The sequence below is a fragment of the Esox lucius genome, chromosome 14 (genome assembly GCF_011004845.1).
Source record: "Esox lucius isolate fEsoLuc1 chromosome 14, fEsoLuc1.pri, whole genome shotgun sequence".
NCBI classification, from domain to species: domain Eukaryota; kingdom Metazoa; phylum Chordata; class Actinopteri; order Esociformes; family Esocidae; genus Esox; species Esox lucius.
This window is the reverse complement of record NC_047582.1, coordinates 17,371,551-17,390,218: the sequence shown is the minus strand read 5'-3', so window position 1 is coordinate 17,390,218 and position 18,668 is coordinate 17,371,551. Positions and strand designations below refer to the sequence as shown.

Below are 18,668 nucleotides of genomic sequence, written 5' to 3'. Positions count from 1 at the left end.
AGAGCAATTGTCGATGGCCACCACCTGCAAAACCATTCCCCTTTTGGGGTTGCCTCTCCAGTGCACCTATTGTCACTTTCATTTGTACCAAAACAGGTTACATTGATTCACATTCGCTTATGCTTCCTAACTGGACAGATTGAAATCCCTCAAGTTCAGTTGACAGTTATACTGTGATGATTACGTTTCCCCTTCATTTTTTCGAGCAGTGTATTTTGGGAAGAAGCCACCACAGTCACCGGATCTCAACCCCATTGAGCAGTTGTGGGAGCAGCTTGACCGTATGTCAATCCAACTACTGAAATGGGGTGAAATCTCTCCAGATTATCTCAGCAAATGGTTGTATTAAGAGTAATTACTGCAAATAGTGGATTCTTTCTTTTGAAAAACATAATAATTATTTCTCTGGGTTAGGGTATCTGATGTACGTACATTTCTAGAATGGTGCATCGGGCATTCTCTGAATATACATGACTTGTATGTAAAATCTAAACGATATGTATTTTTAGGGGTGTTACATTAATATTTTTTTTTATGTATACATAGGGCTAGCTGTAAAAGAGACCTTGGTCTCAGTCTGTAAACTTGTCAATACTATACTTCCAATTCAAACTCATTTCCTGTATGTTTTTATAGAAAACAAGGACATTTGTTAATGACCCCAAACTTTTGAACAGTAGTGTATATTTCCGAGTTGGTAAGTAAGTAGAAAGTATATTTTTTTCCTTACAGAAAGAAATCAGGTCTGTCATCGGAACATAGAAAGGAAATTGTACTGGGCACTCTTGTCAATGCTTCATTATAGCAATGTGTTATATATGCATTGGTTCTGAAACATTTGGATGCAGTCTTTCATGAAGCGTTGCATTTTATTACTGGTTCAGAATTCTGCACACACAAATGTCTTATACGTGCGAGTTGGCTGAGACTCCCTGACTTTTAAAAAGGCTTGACACTGGTTGATTTTTGTCTATAACCCTGTCTTACAAAAACTTCCAAACAAATCATCACCAATTCAAAAATTCTGTGGATATTTTTTTCTTCACATTTGTTAACAAGACCTGAAAGTATTAGTGATACGACGGACACAGAGATGTTAAAACCAGCCTTTGAACACCATAACCCTCCCTCTGCAGAGTAAACGTCAGTGGGAAGCTGTGATGCCTGTAATGTATCCCAAATGATTGATACATTTATACATTGTTAATAATAGGTGGAAATGTTTTTATTTAGCTTTTATTATTTGTCTTTTTTCTTTTCATTCTGTTTTCAGTGTCTCTCTGCATTTAATTTGTTTCTGCTATTTTCTAATTGCTCTATTAAAGGGCTGTAAAAGTGACCATGGCCTCGGCTTGTTTTCCCTGTATGAATACAAGTAGTGGTTTCATGCATCAAACAACCAGCTCTCTCTGCTTTCCTCCTCTTTCCTTTGCTTACTTTAGTTCTTCCACTCTTACTGTATCTTCTCTCAGTATATGATCAATGAGAAGCCTGTTCATACAGATGAGAAAGAGGAAGGAAAATGATGGCAGTACTCCTTTAGTGTGGATATGGTGGTCACTGTCCTCCATGACTGGATGAAAACACAAGGCAGCTAGGGCAATGTATAGTATGTAGAGCAGATGGCCCAGTAAAACATTTCTCTTTCTGGCAATTTTAGATGTAGGGCTTTGCTACAAAATGACATTAGGTAAAGTAACCGGTCGAGATACAGGGAATGGACACAGTGCCAGTGTTCTGCGCCCTGGAGGGCATTTATTAACAAAAAGTTGATGAAATAAAAAAAACTGAAATGAGCCAAAGACCTGGTTGTGGGGGAACAGCACACCACTCCTCAACTTCCACTTTCTGCTACCTGGAGCTGCTTTCCTAGGAGCCCTTGTAGCTCCCACTGACGAGGCCTGATTGGGGCAGGTGTGCTTCATGAAGAGGTGGCAGCTGAGCTGCGTTTACTGACATAATCTGGAGCTGCGTTTACTGACATCAACTGGGCTGCATTCAAGGGCCCAGTTTTGCAGCCCGGGCCAGGTGGTTCTGCCTGGGGCGTTGGCCCAAAATTGATAAGGGAGAAGGTGCGGTTCACGCCACAGTAAGGAAAACAAAGTGTGGGGTACAAATTCAACAAATGTCAATTACTGTTAGGTGCTACCAAAACTAAGATGTACCTGGGCAATATGGATAAGGCCAGGTAAGACTACATATTGCCTTTAAACCTTCATGATAAATATATAAAACATGCAGTTCATAAACCATACGCTGCAGTCCATATTTATTTTCAACTAGTTAATATTGAATCATTATTTTACTATACTAACTAACCAAAAACCTATATAATAAGGCTGAGTAACCAAATTTGTTTCCAACTCTCCAGTTAGAGGTTTCAAACAAACTGACATTCAAGGAAATGACTGTAGTTTAGGAAATACCAATCCACGGACACACAAATAAGGCGTTGCACCATATTTGTCATTTCCTGCCTCTCGAGAGCATGTAATGTGCCAGCTTTAGAGTCAAACTATTTTCTTTTGGCAACCATTGCCTGTTTTTGTATTTCCAGCCAATGCTGTTTGCAGAGCAGAAAAATATACTATCTATAGCATTTTGCCACAGGCAGGTGTGAAATATAAATGTGTTTCTTCTCCTGGCTTTGTGCCAGATGAAGCCTTATGGGTCACAGTCTGATCTTATGTTGCTCAGAAAGTCACTCATCAACTTCTACTGTGGCCATGAGTCTACTCCTGGCTTTGTGCCAGCATAGGTGTTGCAGGTCACAGTCTAATCTTGCACTGTTATGAAAGCCATGCATCAACTTCCACAGTTACCATGATTGTACATGTACAACTACACAGTCTATGTATTTGAATGTATGAAAATTAGGGGTGAAACAGTAAGCAGCTTTTGTCAACAACGCAACTTCTTGGTCAGTAAATCAGTGTGATCCCAGGATTTTCAAAAATTGACAACTGTGATCGCATTGCTACTGCTGTGAATCACATCGCTGCCCTGAATTTTGCTACAAATCTGAAGTGAGATACTACTTTCTGGATAACATGATGCCATGACTAAGAAGATGAATCGGACTACATAAGGAAATCCTGAACGTTCATGTTCAAAACTTTCAGGTAAAATGATCTAGCTATAGCTACTGACGTTACTGTTAACGTTAGCAAGCTAGGTAACAACATTATCTTACCAGCTAGCTAACATTTCCTGGTTTCTAGCTTGTGTGTGGTTATGCTTAGATATTATGTTTGCACAGTAACTGACGTTACTGTTAACATTAACTAGCTAAGCAACAACATTAACTTACCAGCTAGCTAACATTTCCAGGTTTCTAGCTTGTGTGTGGTTATGCTTAGCTATTGTTTGCATAGTATTCACAAAACTGAGCATGTCAAAACTGAGTTTTATAAGCTACCTGATAGACCGGTCATTCATCTAGGTGTGTGGTATTATGCCTAATATATAACCTTATAATGGCTTAGTGGCTGTCCACCTGCACTCAAACTATCTGCACTTACACTGCTGCTACTATTTATTATGAAGCCTGCTGCTAAGCTACTTTAATGTTTATACCTGATGTATCAAGTCCATGTGATTTTTTTTAACATTTGGTTTGATATAGTATGTGTTTATTAGAGACCAACCAGACCAGTTTAGCATAAGAGTGTCCCCATCGGAATACTTAAATAGCAGGGTGTGGTTAAGGCCAAAGAGGATGTGAATTACGTTGAATGGGCGTAAACAAAGACCAGCTCCCTGGAACGTGTGAATCTTTCAATGCTTTTTTTTCAGAACTAAGTAGAGCAGATTATTATCTTTTAAAGCAGCATATATTTCCCATAACTTCATCAAACAGTATTGTTTTGTGTACCATTATAAAGCTCTGAATCTGAACCTTTATAAAATTTAATAAAAAGCAAAACTCTAAATTTGCGATAAGCAAATTCCCGTTCAGGAATTCTATCCCGTTCAGGAATTCTGTCACATTTGTATTTACATTTTACATTTTTAATAATAATAAACATGGGTAGCTTGTATTTCCAGGAGCATATGGAAACAAAGGGACAACAAAAAACAGCAGTGCCTACCATATAACATTAAATAAAATAGTCATTATATCTATATTAAGTCACATAGCAGTGCCTTAAACAAAACAGGACCACTTCAAACATGTTAAGAAAAAAATATTATCATCTCTACCCGAGAAAAAGTATTTGCTATTTTCCAAGTATAACAATAAATACATACTCATGTTACTCGTATTGCCACTTAAATAGGCTATCATCAACTAACAGAGTCTAGATGTTGTAGAAGTTTCATCCACCTCGTTTGAAATCCCCGTTATGGTTTCATAACATGCACCATGGAATCTGTACCGAACGGTTCGATACAAATACGCGTACCATTTCACCTCATCTCCTCTTCATCCGCTTATCCGTATCGGGTCGTACCATTTCACCCCTAATGAAAATATATTTACATTAATGTAACCAACTTTTATGGACACATTACTACTACTTTGTGAATGTACCTTTTAGAGGTAACCTAACAAGAGAGAACTATCTGTCACCCTTGATAAGAGGAGCCTGGCCTTAATATGTAAGGCATTAAACAAGTTCTAGCTAAAGAACTGACTTAATCCATCTAAAAACTGAAAATATAATTCTCATCAGTTCAAAACAGTTTCAAGTTAAACCAACCAGAATTATGGTCAGTCAATTCCATCTGTGGAAAATTAAATCTCACTACCTCAATGTATCAACCAATGTATACAGTTAAGATAACTATCAGATTTTGTCATTCTGATTGTTTCACTTTAAACTCAATCTCCATGGAAATCTTTGTATCAGTACATAGACCTACAATGTACAAAATGATCTGTTGCTGCTCTCAGATCATTAAAAACAACTGCTCTCAGTTCATCAGATAAACGTATCACCTAAAAGGAAAATGTAACATCGAAGCACACCCCTTCTTATCAAAACCCAATTTAAAAAAGGAAATATGATTTACATGTTAAGCTACAGTAGCTCCATTCTCTTTTTTGTAGGTGGATGATAATGATGGCAAGAAAAAATCCTCCTTGCAGAACAGAGTTTAATGGCCGTCTTTCAGTGAGGTTATCTGAAATATTTTTGCTTTAAACAGAACTTTCAAATCAAATTTACACTGAGACACTGTAAAGCAAACATAGTTCACCCAGCAAGAAATAAAAAGTAACAATGTAAAAAGCTACAAAAAGAGTTCTACTGCAGAGAAACAGTATCATTTGTTCTGCAATAGAGATATATTTAATTCCTTATACTCTGAAATCATTCAATGAACAAACTTCCATACATTTATGGCACATTAGTGGTGGCTTTCAACGAGAAATTCAGAGACCAGCGATCTTCTGTTTAGATTTACATGGGCTATGAACAGACACTGACAGTAATAGTGGTAAGTTGGGGACTGACATTTAAGGGCTGTGACACCCTGGTCTAATGGACTGACTTGGAAAAAGACAGCTCTTGCACTTTGTTAATTCCATGTCAAGCACTGTCCATATTTACAATAAAACACAGTATGCCTTTAACCTAAAGCACTGCATTTTAAACATATTTGTCACAAAATAGGGTGTATTTAGGGCCAAATTAGAACAAATTATATAACTGTGATTAACTAAAAGAGATTATGCGATTAATCATGATTGATTATCTCAATCATTTGACCACACTAATATGAACCAATGACTAGCAATTGTTTTTGTTAGGCACTCCTGGGGTTCCTTTAGGATCTCCATGGTTCCTTGAGTCACTACCAATTTAAAAGAGATTTGCTAAATTTGCTCCAAACCTTGGGGATGTCTGCTGAATTTCACTCACTTTCCCTTTTGGTCAAACAGTTTACACAAGCTGTAAAAGTAATATTTTTGGATATTTAATTATTTAAAACAATTTAAATTGAACATTGATTCATTACTCAGCGTTTGTTTTCTCACTTGAACAGAAATTGAGTGAACTGTATAGACTTTTAGCAACCAGGAAACTAGGTTTTTCCCTTGCCCCATTTTGCCTTTGCTTGTTTAGAGGACACCTGGCTGTCATAGAGACCACAATAGAAAATGGAAGGGTGACATTTTTCCATTGCACCAATAGACATTCATCATTTTAGGATGTGCTTTTTAATGCCCCTAAAATCATTTATTATGAGAAAATATTAACAATTCATTGCTGGAGATTAATGTGGACATTTTCTCAAATTGCAACACACCAATTTTACATAATGCCCCTTTAAGAGTGAAACATTTAGGAAGATTTATTTAGCATTTTACAAAAAAAATATTAAATAAACTGCTTCTCATTTGCTTCTTCTGGGATTTCTTGTTTATTAAAATCTAGAATTTGAGGATGGAACTAGAGAGACATCTAAATCATCAGACTACCAGCCTTTCTCCCTGTGGAGTGATTACAGACTAATGAAGCAGGTGTTTTCATGGACTTTTCATTTTTGATGGACTTTCAGATTCTGTTTTGGCATGACAGCCCCACTTTTACAACATGTATCCTAAAATCTCAAAATACATATTTGAGATACTTGAAAACTTTATCCTACTCATAGATAGATAGATCAGACACTAAGAATTCACATGGCTGTAAAACCATATATATTTTTTGGGTTTGATACAAGAGGGAAAATTAATGATTATCATTGGATAATCAGTTTATTATCAGTTGAATTTTGAAATAACAGATCTCTTTGGCAAGAAAAATTCACCCAAACAAATTGAAAATCAGACAAGTGGTGTGAGATATTGCATGTGAGTAATGTACCTGCAGTTGGTGCCATTTTCAAAATGTACTCAAATTCAGGCCAGTGGTGTCTGCGATCTAGGTTGTGACATACATATGCAGAGACTTGGTTGTCACAGGAATTGTGTGAATGGGATTATGATTATAAGCTTAAACTGATTAAATGGAAACTGAAACCGTATTACTGTTTAAGCTTGACGTGTCTCGGTGCTGCCACTTCTGCGTTGCAACATGATCCTTTTGGCTAATAGAATAGAATACTACCTGTTACTCAATATCTAAAATCACTATCATTAACAACCGGACTGTAAATTTAACTCCACACCCACACCAATTCACAGGGATTATGGACTGTAAATGGACAAGTCTTCTGACTAACAACGTCAATCGCAAAAGTGAACTGATTGACATGATGAAAATTGCACCAACACTTCAAAAGTAGAATATGGACATACAAATATATGAAAATACACATTGGAATAATATACACTCTACAAAATAGTGTTGGGTATTGTGCAACAGACATCATAGATGATATTAAGTGTTTGATGTTCCCGCTGCCATTTAATGGGATAAAGGCTTAGACATACAGTGGGGAGAACAAGTATTTGATACACTGCTGATTTTGCAGGTTTTCCCACTTACAAAGCATGTAGAAGTCTGTAATTTTTATCAAGTGAGTGACGGAATCTAAAACAAAAATCCAGAAAATCACATTGTATGATTTTTAAGTAATTAATTTGCATTTTATTGCATGATATATGTATTTGATTCATCAGAAAAGCAGAACTTAATATTTGGTACAGAAACCTTTGTTTGCAATTACAGAGATCATACGTTTCCTGTAGATCTTGACCAGGTTTACACACACTGCAGCAGGGATTTTGGCCCACTCCTCCATACAGACCATCTCCAGATCCTTCAGGTTTTGGGGCTGTCGCTGGGCAATATAGACTTTCAGCTCCCTCCAAAGATTTTCTATTGGGTTCAAGTCTGGAGACTGGCTTGGCCACTCCAGGACCTTGATATGCCTTAGTTGCCCTGGCTGTGTGTTTGGGGTCGTTGTCATGCTGGAAGACCCAGCCACGACCCATCTTCAATGCTCTTACTGAGGTTGTTGGCCAAGATCTCACGATACATGGCCCCATCCATCCTCCCCTCAATACGGTGCAGTCGTCCTGTCCCCTTTGCAGAAAAGCATCCCCAAAGAATTATGTTTCCACCTCCATGCTTCATGGTTGTACTCATCATTCTTCTTCCTCCAAACACGGCGAGTGGAGTTTAGACCAAAAAGCTCTATTTTTGTCTCATCAGACCACAATACCTTCTCCCATTCCTCCTCTGGATCATCCAGATGGTCATTGGCAAACTTCAGAAGGGCTTGGACATGCGCTGGCTTGAGCAGAGGGACCTTGCGTGCGCTGCAGGATTTTAATCCATGACGGCGTAGAGTGTGACTAATAGTTTTCTTTGAGACTGTGGTCCCAGTTCTCTTCAGGTCATTGACCAGGTCCTGCCGTGTAGTTCCGGGCTGATCCCTCACCTTCCTCATGATCATTGATGCCGCACTAGGTGAGATTGACCGTTATCTTGAACTTCTTCCATTTTCGAATAATTGCGCCAACAGTTGTTGCCTTCTCACCAAGCTGCTTGCCTATTGTCCTGTAGCCCATCTCAGCGTCGTGCAGGTCTACAATTCTATCCCTGATGTCCTTACACAGCTCTCTGGTCTTGGCCATTGTGGAGAGCTTGGAATCTGTTTGATTGAGTGTGTGGACAGGTGTCTTTTATACAGGTAACAAGTTCAAACAGGTGCAGTTAATACAGGTTATGAGTGGAGAACAGGAGGGCTTCTTAAAGAAAAACTAACAGGTCTGTGTGAGCCGAAATTCTTACTGGTTGGTAGGTGATCAAATACTTGTCATGCAATAAAAGGCAAATTAATTATAAAAAAATCTTACAATGTGATTTTCTAGATTTTTGTATTAGATTTCGTCACTCACAGTTGAAGTGTATATATGATAACAATTTCAAATTAATACTTGTTATGTCTGACTCTGAATATGAGCTGGAAGAAAACATTTCAGGGGATAGAACCTTACTTGTTGTAACCATAATACACAGTTGATGAATTGACCGAATAGAAGCTTGGACACCAGCTAAAGGGGGGCGATGGTGAATTACTTACAATCTGTCTTGTCTCCACAGTTTGAACTGGGTAACCTGATGGAAATGCATTTTCCTGTAGTCCTTTTCTAAGTGAATGTGGGTCATGTTGCTCTGTAAAATGTTTCTTGAAAACTTTGTATGTCTTGTTGGTGAAGTTGCTCCATTGAGTCTCCAAAAATAAGACTCGGGAGAGGCAGAGGTATTGTCCCAATTGCAGAGTGGGTAGAATTTAATTTCGAACCAAAAACCCCAGGAGCATGCAAAAGCGTGGTCAAGATGTGATCAGGCAGAAGTCGATCCAAAGGAAATCCAGAAGTTCAAAGTTTATTTATCAAATGCGCCGAATAACACAGTGTCATCCTGCACAATTAAATTATTGTGACATGGCACACGACATCTACGCAGTAAGAATTAAGAAATATATCAAGCAAAAATAGAGCAAGAAATATAGCAATATTACAGACTTGGATAAACTAAATTGTAAACACGGAAGGCATGCTAGTATCAAAGAACGTCAGAAAGCTAACACAAACCGTTGAACGGGCTTAGTATTTCGGTGATTGGGAGCTGGGAGGATTGCTGCATTCATTGTGATTGGGATCTGGAGTATCTTGGGATCTGGAGGTTACATGTCGTCCTGGTGATGGGGTTCAGAAATGGAACTGTGAACAGACCTTACAGATATGGCAACAAGTGAAACCTCAAGTCTCCTCTCCCACGTCCCTTGCACCTTTCTTATGACCATGGCATTTTACACAATTGCAAATCTTTTTCTGATGTTGACCGACGAAAATGGCCCAGCTTGGCTAAGCAACCTTCACATAGCTTGTTGAGTTTAAAGTTCATGCTCACCCAATGACATCACTGCCAAAGAACAGAAGCTTTGTATGGTGGCTATAGGAAATAGTTTGCTAATGCCAGTTTGAATTCAGCCAATTCCTCTGGCTGTTTCATCATTGTACACTTTGAAAAAACAATAGTACCACGATAGATTACTGAATATAGTTTGAAGTATTCTGGAGTACTTCTCTGCTTACAATGCAGCTTTGCAATAGGGGTACGAACCTTTTCCATTCATGAATTTGGACAATGCTAATAACGCTAATTACAGACTGGGAAAGAGCTGAATAATGGATTGTTTAAAAAAATTACTATGTGTCTTTAGGATAATTTATTGGTGAGTGGACTTTCAGAAAAATATTAATTTTGGACAAACTATCCCTTTAAGTATGACGCTACAAGCTGGGCGCACCTGTATTTGGGGAGTTTCTCCCATTCTTCTTTGCAGATTCTCTCAAGCTCTGTCAGGTTATATTGGGAAAGTCGCTACATAGCCATTTTTAGGTCTCCCCAGATACATTCAAAGTCCAGGCTCTGGCTGGGCTACTCAAGGACATTCACAGGCCTGGCCTGCTCTAGGATGAGTAGAGTGAAGATGAATGGAGGCTACTGTGTTCTTGGGGAACTTTAATGCTGCAGAAACCTTCTGGTACCCTTACCCAGATCTATGACTCAACACAATCCTGTCTTGGCCCTACAGACAATTCCTTAAAGTTCATGGCTTGGTTTTTGTTCTAACATGCACTGATATCAGTGAGACCTTTTATAGATAGGTGTACGAATTACCAAATAATGTCCAATCAATTACATTTACCACAGGTAGACTCTAATCAAGTTGTAGAAATATCTCAAGGATGACCAATGGAAACAGGATACACGAGAGCTCAATGAGACTCATAGCAAATGGTCTGAATACTTAATGTGATATTGTGATAATGTGATATTTAAACTTTTTATTGTTTAATAAATGGGCAAATATTTCTAAAAGCATATTTTTGCTTTGTCATCATGGGGTATTGAATGAAGATTGATGAGGAAAAATCTATTGAAGAATAAAGCTGTAATGTAACAAACACCTTTAAAACACTTTCTGAAGGCAGTATACACTCAAGTCTGAACATTAAGGAGAAGACAAATCTGCACTAACATGTAAACTATTCTAAAATCCATTATAGACAGGACGACAAAGAGAATGCTACCTTTCTCCCAATGGAGAGCTTTTCATGTCAATTAATACCTGTCCCAGACCTTCACTTAGTGACCTGTATGCTCTGTATCAGCTCACCTAATTGTGAAGCGACAATACTATACAGCTACTGATTAGCACTAGGACACCGGCATTCTTCCTCATATCTTCTCCATTACTCTCCCTCTCTGTTTCCCTCTAGGGAGTCAAGCTTGATAATCTTCCAACCTGACTCTGTGTTGGATGATTAAATTATAATGTTCTGCAGTCTGTAAATGGGCAGAGTTTGAAGAACTTATAATTTTTTTCTGTTTTTTTATTTTTTTTAAACTGAAGAATGACCTGAAAACAAGATGAGTGTCAAGACAAATCTCCTAGAGAACTTTCAGTCACTGTGTCAGAGGTTGACACAGGAACCAGACTCCTGTGGGACGTAGAGTACTTCAGCAGGAATGGGAGTGGAGTCAAGTTTGTGACATGATAAACATTTAACAGGAATTGACACATACATACATACAGTGGGGAAAACAAGTATTTGATACACTGCCAATTTTGCAGGTTTTCCTACTTACAAAGCATGTAGAGGTCTGTCATTTTTATCATAGGTACACTTCAACTGTGAGTGACGGAATCTAAAACAAAAAGCCAGAAATTCACATTGTATGTAATTAATTTGCATTTTATTGCATGACATAAGTATTTGATACATCAGAAAAGCAGAACTTAATATTTGGCAAAGATACCAGCAGCTTGGTGAGAAGGCAACAACTGTTGATGCAATTATTAGAAAATGGAAGAAGTTCAAGATGAGGGTCAACCTCCCTCGGTCTGGGGCTCCATGCAAGATCTCACATTGTGGGGCATCAATGATCATGAGGGAGGTGAGGGATCAGCCCAGAACTACACGGCAGGAGCTGGTCAATGATCTGAAGAGAGCTGGGACAACAGTCTCAAAGAAAACCATTAGTAAAAAACTAAGCCATCATGGATTAAAATCCTGCAGCACCCGCAAGGTCCCCCTGCTCAAGCCAGCGCATGTCCATGCCCTTCTGAAGTTTGCCAATGACCATCTGGATGATCCAGAGGAGGAATGGGAGAAGGTCATGTGGTCTGATGAGACAGAAATAGAGCTTTTTGGTCTAAACTCCACTCACTGTGTTTGGAGGAAGAAGAAGGATGAGTACAACCGTGAAGCATGGAGGTTGAAACATCATTCTTTGGGGATGCTTTTCTGCAAAGGGGACAGGACGACTGCACCATACTGAGGAGAGGATGGATGGGGCCATGTATCGCGAGATCTTGGCCAACAACCTCCTTCCCTCAGTAAGAGCATTGAAGATGGGTCGTGGCTGGGTCTTCCAGCATGACAACAACCTGAAACACACAGCCAGAGCAACTAAGGCATCTTAAGGTCCTGGAGTGGCCTACCCAGTCTCCAGACCTGAACCCAATAGAAAATCTTTGGAGGGAGCTAAAAGACTGTATTGTCCAGCAACAGCCACGAAACCTGAAGGATCTGGAGAAGATCTGTATGGAGGAGTGGGCCAAAATCCCTGCTGCAGTGTGTGGAAACCTGGTCAAGATCTACAGGAAATGTATTATCTCTGTAATTGCAAACAAAGTTTTCTGTTCCAAATATTAAGTTCTGCTTTTCTGATGTATCAAATACAAACCCAATTCCAAAAAGGTTGGGACACTGTACAATTGTGAATAAAAACAGAATGCAACGATGTGGAAGTTTCAAATTTCAATATTTTATTCAGAATACAACATAGATGACATATTGAACTGAGAATGTATCATTTGGAGGGAAAAATAAGTTGATGTTAAATTTCATGGCATCAACACATCTCATAAAAGTTGGGACAAGGCCATGTTTACCACTGTGTGGCATCCCCTCTTCTTTTTATAACAGACTGCAAACGTCTGGGGACTGAGGAGACAAGTTGCTCAAGTTTATGAATAGGAATGTTGTCCCATTCTTGTCCAATACAGGCTTCTAGTTGTTCAACTGTCTTAGGTCTTCTTTGTCGCACCTTCCTCTTTATGATGCGCCAAATGTTTTCTATGGGTGAAAGATCTGGACTGCAGGCTGGCAATTTCAGTCCCCGGATCCTTCTTCTATGCAGCCATGACATTGTAATTGATGCAGTATGTGGTCTGGCATTGTCATGTTGGAAAATGCAAGGTCTTCCCTGACATAGACGACATCTGGATGGGAGCATATGTTGTTCTAGAACTTGGATATAACTGTCAGCATTGACGGTGCCTTTCCAGATGTGTAGGCTACCCATGCCACACACACTCATGCAACCCCATACCATCAGAGATGCAGGCTTCTGAACTGAGCGCTGATAACAACTTGGGTTGTCCTTGTCCTCTTTAGTCCGGATTACATGGCGTCCCAGTTTTCCAAAATGAACTTAAAATTTTGATTTGTCTGACCACAGAACACTTTTCCACTTTGCCACAGTCCATTTTAAATTATCCTTGGCCCAGAGAAAACGCCTGCGCTTCTGGATCCTGTTTAGACACAGCTTCTTTTTTGACCTATAGAGTTTTAGTCGGCAACGGCAAATGGCACGGTGGATTGTGTTCACCGACAATGTTTTCTGGAAGTATTCCTGAGCCCATGTTGTGATTTCCATTACAGTATCATTCCTGTATGTGATGCAGTGCCGTCTGAGGACCCGATCACGATTATGCACTGTAGATTATGATAACTTCAAACTCTTTGCAATTTTTATCTGAGAAACTCCTTTCTGATATTGCTCCATTATTTTTCGCCGCAGCATTGGGGGAATTGGTGATCCTCTGCCCATCTTGACTTCTGAGAGACACTGCCACTCTGAGAGACTCTTTTTAATAAGTTGACATAATAAGTTGCATATTGATCCTCCCGCTGTTCCTTATCTGTACATTTAACTTTTCTGGCCTCTTATTGCTACCTATCCCAACTTTTTTGGAATGTGTAGCTCTCATGAAATCCAAAATGAGCCAATATTTGGCATGACATTACAAAATGTCTCACTTTCAACATTCGATATGTTATCTATATTCTATTGTGAATTAAATATAAGTTTATGAGATTTGCTAATTATTCCATTCCTTTTTTACTCACAATTTGTACAGTGTCCCACCTTTTTTGGAATAGGGTTTGTAAAACTTGCCATAGATATTAAAGAAACCATTTTCTTAATTACCATATGTGCCCTTGACATAACTTATGAAAAGACAGGGCTTGCAAATTAAATAATTCATGACAAATTACTGTATTTATAATCAGATTTTAATTCATATTGAATATATCTTAATTAAAACAGAAGACAAGGTTATATTTTCTCAAAGCGATATACCAATTGAAGTAATTTCTGTTTAGTAGCACTGAAAGTGTCACCTCTTTCTTTTTACAAGGGTTTAGTTCTAACCATACAGGTTGTAATGGTTGTCAGTAAATCTGTCTGATTGTTCGGATATGGCTATTGTTCTGGTCTTAATTGACTTGCCTGTTTAAGTTTGAGATTATATTTAAAATATTTCCACTTTATTCTAGATATATTTCAAGAAAATTCTTTTGACGAGCTACTGTGAAATAAATAATCAAGTATTAGTATAAAACGTGCTTTTTTTCATGTCAGCAATATGCCACCATACTTTTAATTATATTTTTTCAAAGAAAATGATACTCTGTCTCAATAGTATTACAGTGAATATAAAAAGTCTACACACCCCTGTTAAAATGCTAGTTTCTTATGATGTAAAAGAATGGGACAAAGATTAATATATGAGAACCTATAATGTGAACAATTCAATTGAAAAATTAAAAATTAAAAACTCACAATAACCTGGTTGCAAAAGTGTGCACACCCTTAAACTAATACTTTGTTGAAGCACCTTTTGATTTTATTACAGCACTCAGTGTTTTTGGGTAGGAGTCTATTAGCATGGCACATCTTGACGTGGCAATATTTGCCCACTCTTCTTTGCAAAAGCGCTCCAAATCTGTCAGATTGCGAGGACATCTCCTGTGCACAGCCCTCTTCAGATCACCCCACAGATGTTCAATTGAATTCAGGTCTGGGCTCTGGCTGGGCCATTCCAAAACGTTCATCTTCTTCTGGTGAAGCCATGCTTTTGTGGATTTAGATGTGTGCTTTGGGTCGTTGTCGTGCTGAAATGTGAACTTCATCTTCAGCTTTCTAAGCACACCTCAAGGTTTTGTGCCAAGATTACCTGGTATTTGGAACTGTTCATAATTAAGGCCCCGGTTCCAGCTGAAAAAAAACAGCCACAAAGCATGATGCTGCCACAATCATGCTTCACTGTGGGTATGGTGTTCTTTGGGTGATGTGCAGTGTTGTTTTTGCATCAAACATACCTTTTGGAATTATGGCCAAAAAGTTCAACCTTGGTTTCATGAGACCATAACACGTCTTCCCACGTGCTTTTGGGGGACTTGATGTTTGTTTTTGCAAACTTCAGCCTGGCTTGGATGTTTTTCTTTGTAAGAAAAGTCTTCCATCTTGCCACCCTACCCCATAGCCCATTCATATGAAGAATATGGGAGATTGTTGTCACATGTAGCACACAGCCAGTGCTTGCCAGAAATTACTGCAGTTCCTTTAATGTTGCTGTAGGCCTCTTGGAATCCTCCCTGACCAGTTTTCTTCATGTGTTCCATGGTAAATCTAATTTTGTACCCTTCTTCTTACTAATATCTTTCAACAATGAGATCCCTCTGATGCTTTGGAAGTTCTCTGCAGACCATGGCTTTTGCTCTGAGATGCAACTAAGAAAATGTCAGGACATTCCTACTAGATCAGCTGAACTTTATTTGTGATTAATCAGAGTCACTTTAAATGATGGCAGGTGTGAAATGACTTCTTTTTAACATGAGGTTGAATGTTAATTCTGAACACAGCCACATCCCCAGTTATAAGAGGCTGTGCACACTTATGCAACCAGGTTAAAAAGGTTTTTATTTTTCATTTTTCCCCCTCAAAGATTTCAGTTTGATTTTCAATTGAATTGTTCCCATTATACGTCACATTAAAAGTGGAAAAAGTTCTGACATGATTTATCTTTGTCTCATTCTTTTACATCACAAAAACCTGGCATGGGGTGTGTAGACTTTTTATATCTACTGTATCTCTGTCATGTTCCATGGCACATTTGTACTCTTATCTGCACAATTTTTTTATATTATCGCTCCTATGCACTATATCATTTGCACAGGTATGCCCAAGTGTTATGCTCTCTATTATCTTTGCCACACCACATTTGCACACTAACTGACCTACCTCGCAAAATACACCTCACAAAAAATACACACAAACCGTATAACACATTCTACTGCATTTTACACTTTTAGCTAGACTCTCTAGTGCATTTGCGCTAACTGTATATAGACTCTGTACTCCATTTGTTTTTTATAAAGACCCTACCTCATTTTGTATTTTGTACTCTGTGTACTCTTTGTGTAACTGTATGTTGTCCTGCACGTTTGCGCTTTGTCTTGGCAAGGTCGCCGTTGCAAATGAGAATCTCTTCTCAATCGGCCTAAATGGTTAAATAAAAATTACAATAAAATAGTACTGGGATTATTCTGTCAGTGAACTATAGACGGTCATATACTGTGATACCTACCATTTTTTTCCAGACAGTGTTGGAAGATGTCCTCGCCCTTTCTCAGTCCGTCAGTTTGTTGGTTGTGGATGTGTGTCTCCTGGCTGGGCCCATACTCCTGGAGGTATTGCCCTTTTCCATCGCTCAGCTGGTTGTGAACCTGGTTTGGTGTGGAGGTCTGTGTTTGTCCCACCTGATCATCATCATCACAGTCATAGTCATCCAGGATGGGGGTCTCCCGAATGGGCATGCCGATGACAGAGTTGTGTTGCAGCTGGCGTGAGCCCCGAAAGCTGTCCCTGCCCTGAGGCCCCAGCAGCACAGATGGGATGTAGTGGATCTCATGGGTAGCCTCAGTGCTGGCACTCTTCTGTGGGATGCGCCGTCGCTTGCACCAACGATGGCGGGTGTACAGCACCAGCGTGAAGAGAAGGATGAGGAAGAGGAGAGCAATCAGGCCTCCCTGGAAGAAAGATGGAAAGAGTAACACTACCTAAAAAAGTATATTTCAGAGTTTTATTCCATGCTCGTTGAAACCTATAATGATAAAAAGTAAAATCTCAGTTTTGAGAAGTCATGACAAAAGGTGTTTTGGGAGAAGCCAACTCTTTGTTAGGAACCAACTCTATAAGGACCTGGTTATTTTCAAATGTAAATTAGCTGTTTACATTTCCACAGTTAAACTCATCTGTCATCTGTGGCTAGCGGATGTAAAAAAAACTACAAAAAAACAGCCAATTGGATTAATATGAGCTCAAGTATAGAAAATGTGCTTATGTCCAGGGTATTTTTGTCCAATTAAACAAAAACACACCAAATAACTTTAGCTTTCAGATAACATACCCTACTCCTGTTCTCATCCACAAACACACCTCACCACCTCAAGTTAAGCCACCAAAAGGAATATAAGAAACATTTGAGATGTGCAAATATCTAATTAATATCTTTAATTTGTGAATAGCTAGACTACATTTAACTGATTAGTCTTGGTAACCTGCTTTCTAACATGCTAAATCGTTGCTATCAAGCTAAATAAATGCATCTTATTAATTGAAAAATAGCCCAGGAAATGGTTTATCTAACTAATGTGATGCACATTCGCCCTCTCCTGCATTAGAATCGGGCCAACTCCCCAGGAAGGACAACCTGGCCGAGGGCTGCAAAATGGTGGATCTCTCCCACTTTCACTACACACACAGTAAATATAATGTACAGAAGTCTCTTTTTCTTGGCATGTTATTTCTCCTACACACCTGCCATAAGTTAATATAGCAGTACAATCCGCTCCTTTGTTTTTATCTATTTGCCTACAGTGTTGGTTAATAGTATGCAAACCCCCTGTTCAATTTCTTGAGTGTTCACCTTGAAACCTTCATTTAATTTCAGCAGATATAACAGGTTTATAGCTACCTATTCCAAATATTGGTTTACAAGAAGATGTGTGTGTAGTAAAAAAACACTACATTAAAAAGGAATTAGTGATCCCCGAGTTGCATTGGTAAAATTAAGTAGGTAGTAAAATCAGGTGGGTAAATAATTAGGTACCAAATGAACCCCGAAGGTTCTGTTAATATAAAGTTCTGTTTATATAGCTATTCTTTCCAGAAAGAAGTCCTCTGCTGTCAAAAAGAACCAAACTGCCAGTTTTAACTTTGCTAGAGACCATGTGGGCAAAACTGAACATTTCAGGAAGTGCATTCTCTGGAAAGATGAGTGCAAAATTGTCATTTTTTGTCACAATCAAAAGCCCTTGATTTTGTTAAAAAGCAATATTGCCTACCACCATGTTTTTGAATATATATATATATATATATATATATATATATATATATAACTTTCCAAATTAATGTTCTATTTCCATGGAATTAAATGTGGGGCCATAAGAAAGACAACATGATGACAAAAATTTTTTTAGTGTTCTCTCTCCCCAGATATACTACACCTAAAATAATCCTGCCATTAAGTTATCATTATTTAATTAAAAGGTACATCAAAACAACTGCAACATGAATTCAAGTAGGCCTAGAACCTGAACAACAATGGAGGATCGCTAC

At 38.6% G+C, this 18,668-nt stretch overlaps 1 protein-coding gene across 2 annotated transcripts in view; it reads right to left on the bottom strand.

Moving 5' to 3' along the window:
* The window catches only part of LOC105014997 (astrotactin-2), a 410,989-nt gene that overhangs the window by 288,941 nt on the left and 103,380 nt on the right, over positions 1–18,668 (bottom strand). For both annotated transcript variants that reach the window (XM_020053557.3, XM_034296748.1), the window contains exon 3: positions 16,636–17,077. In XM_020053557.3, coding sequence (XP_019909116.1) covers positions 16,636–17,077 — 442 coding nt within the window. The remainder of the gene's footprint in view (positions 1–16,635; positions 17,078–18,668) is intronic.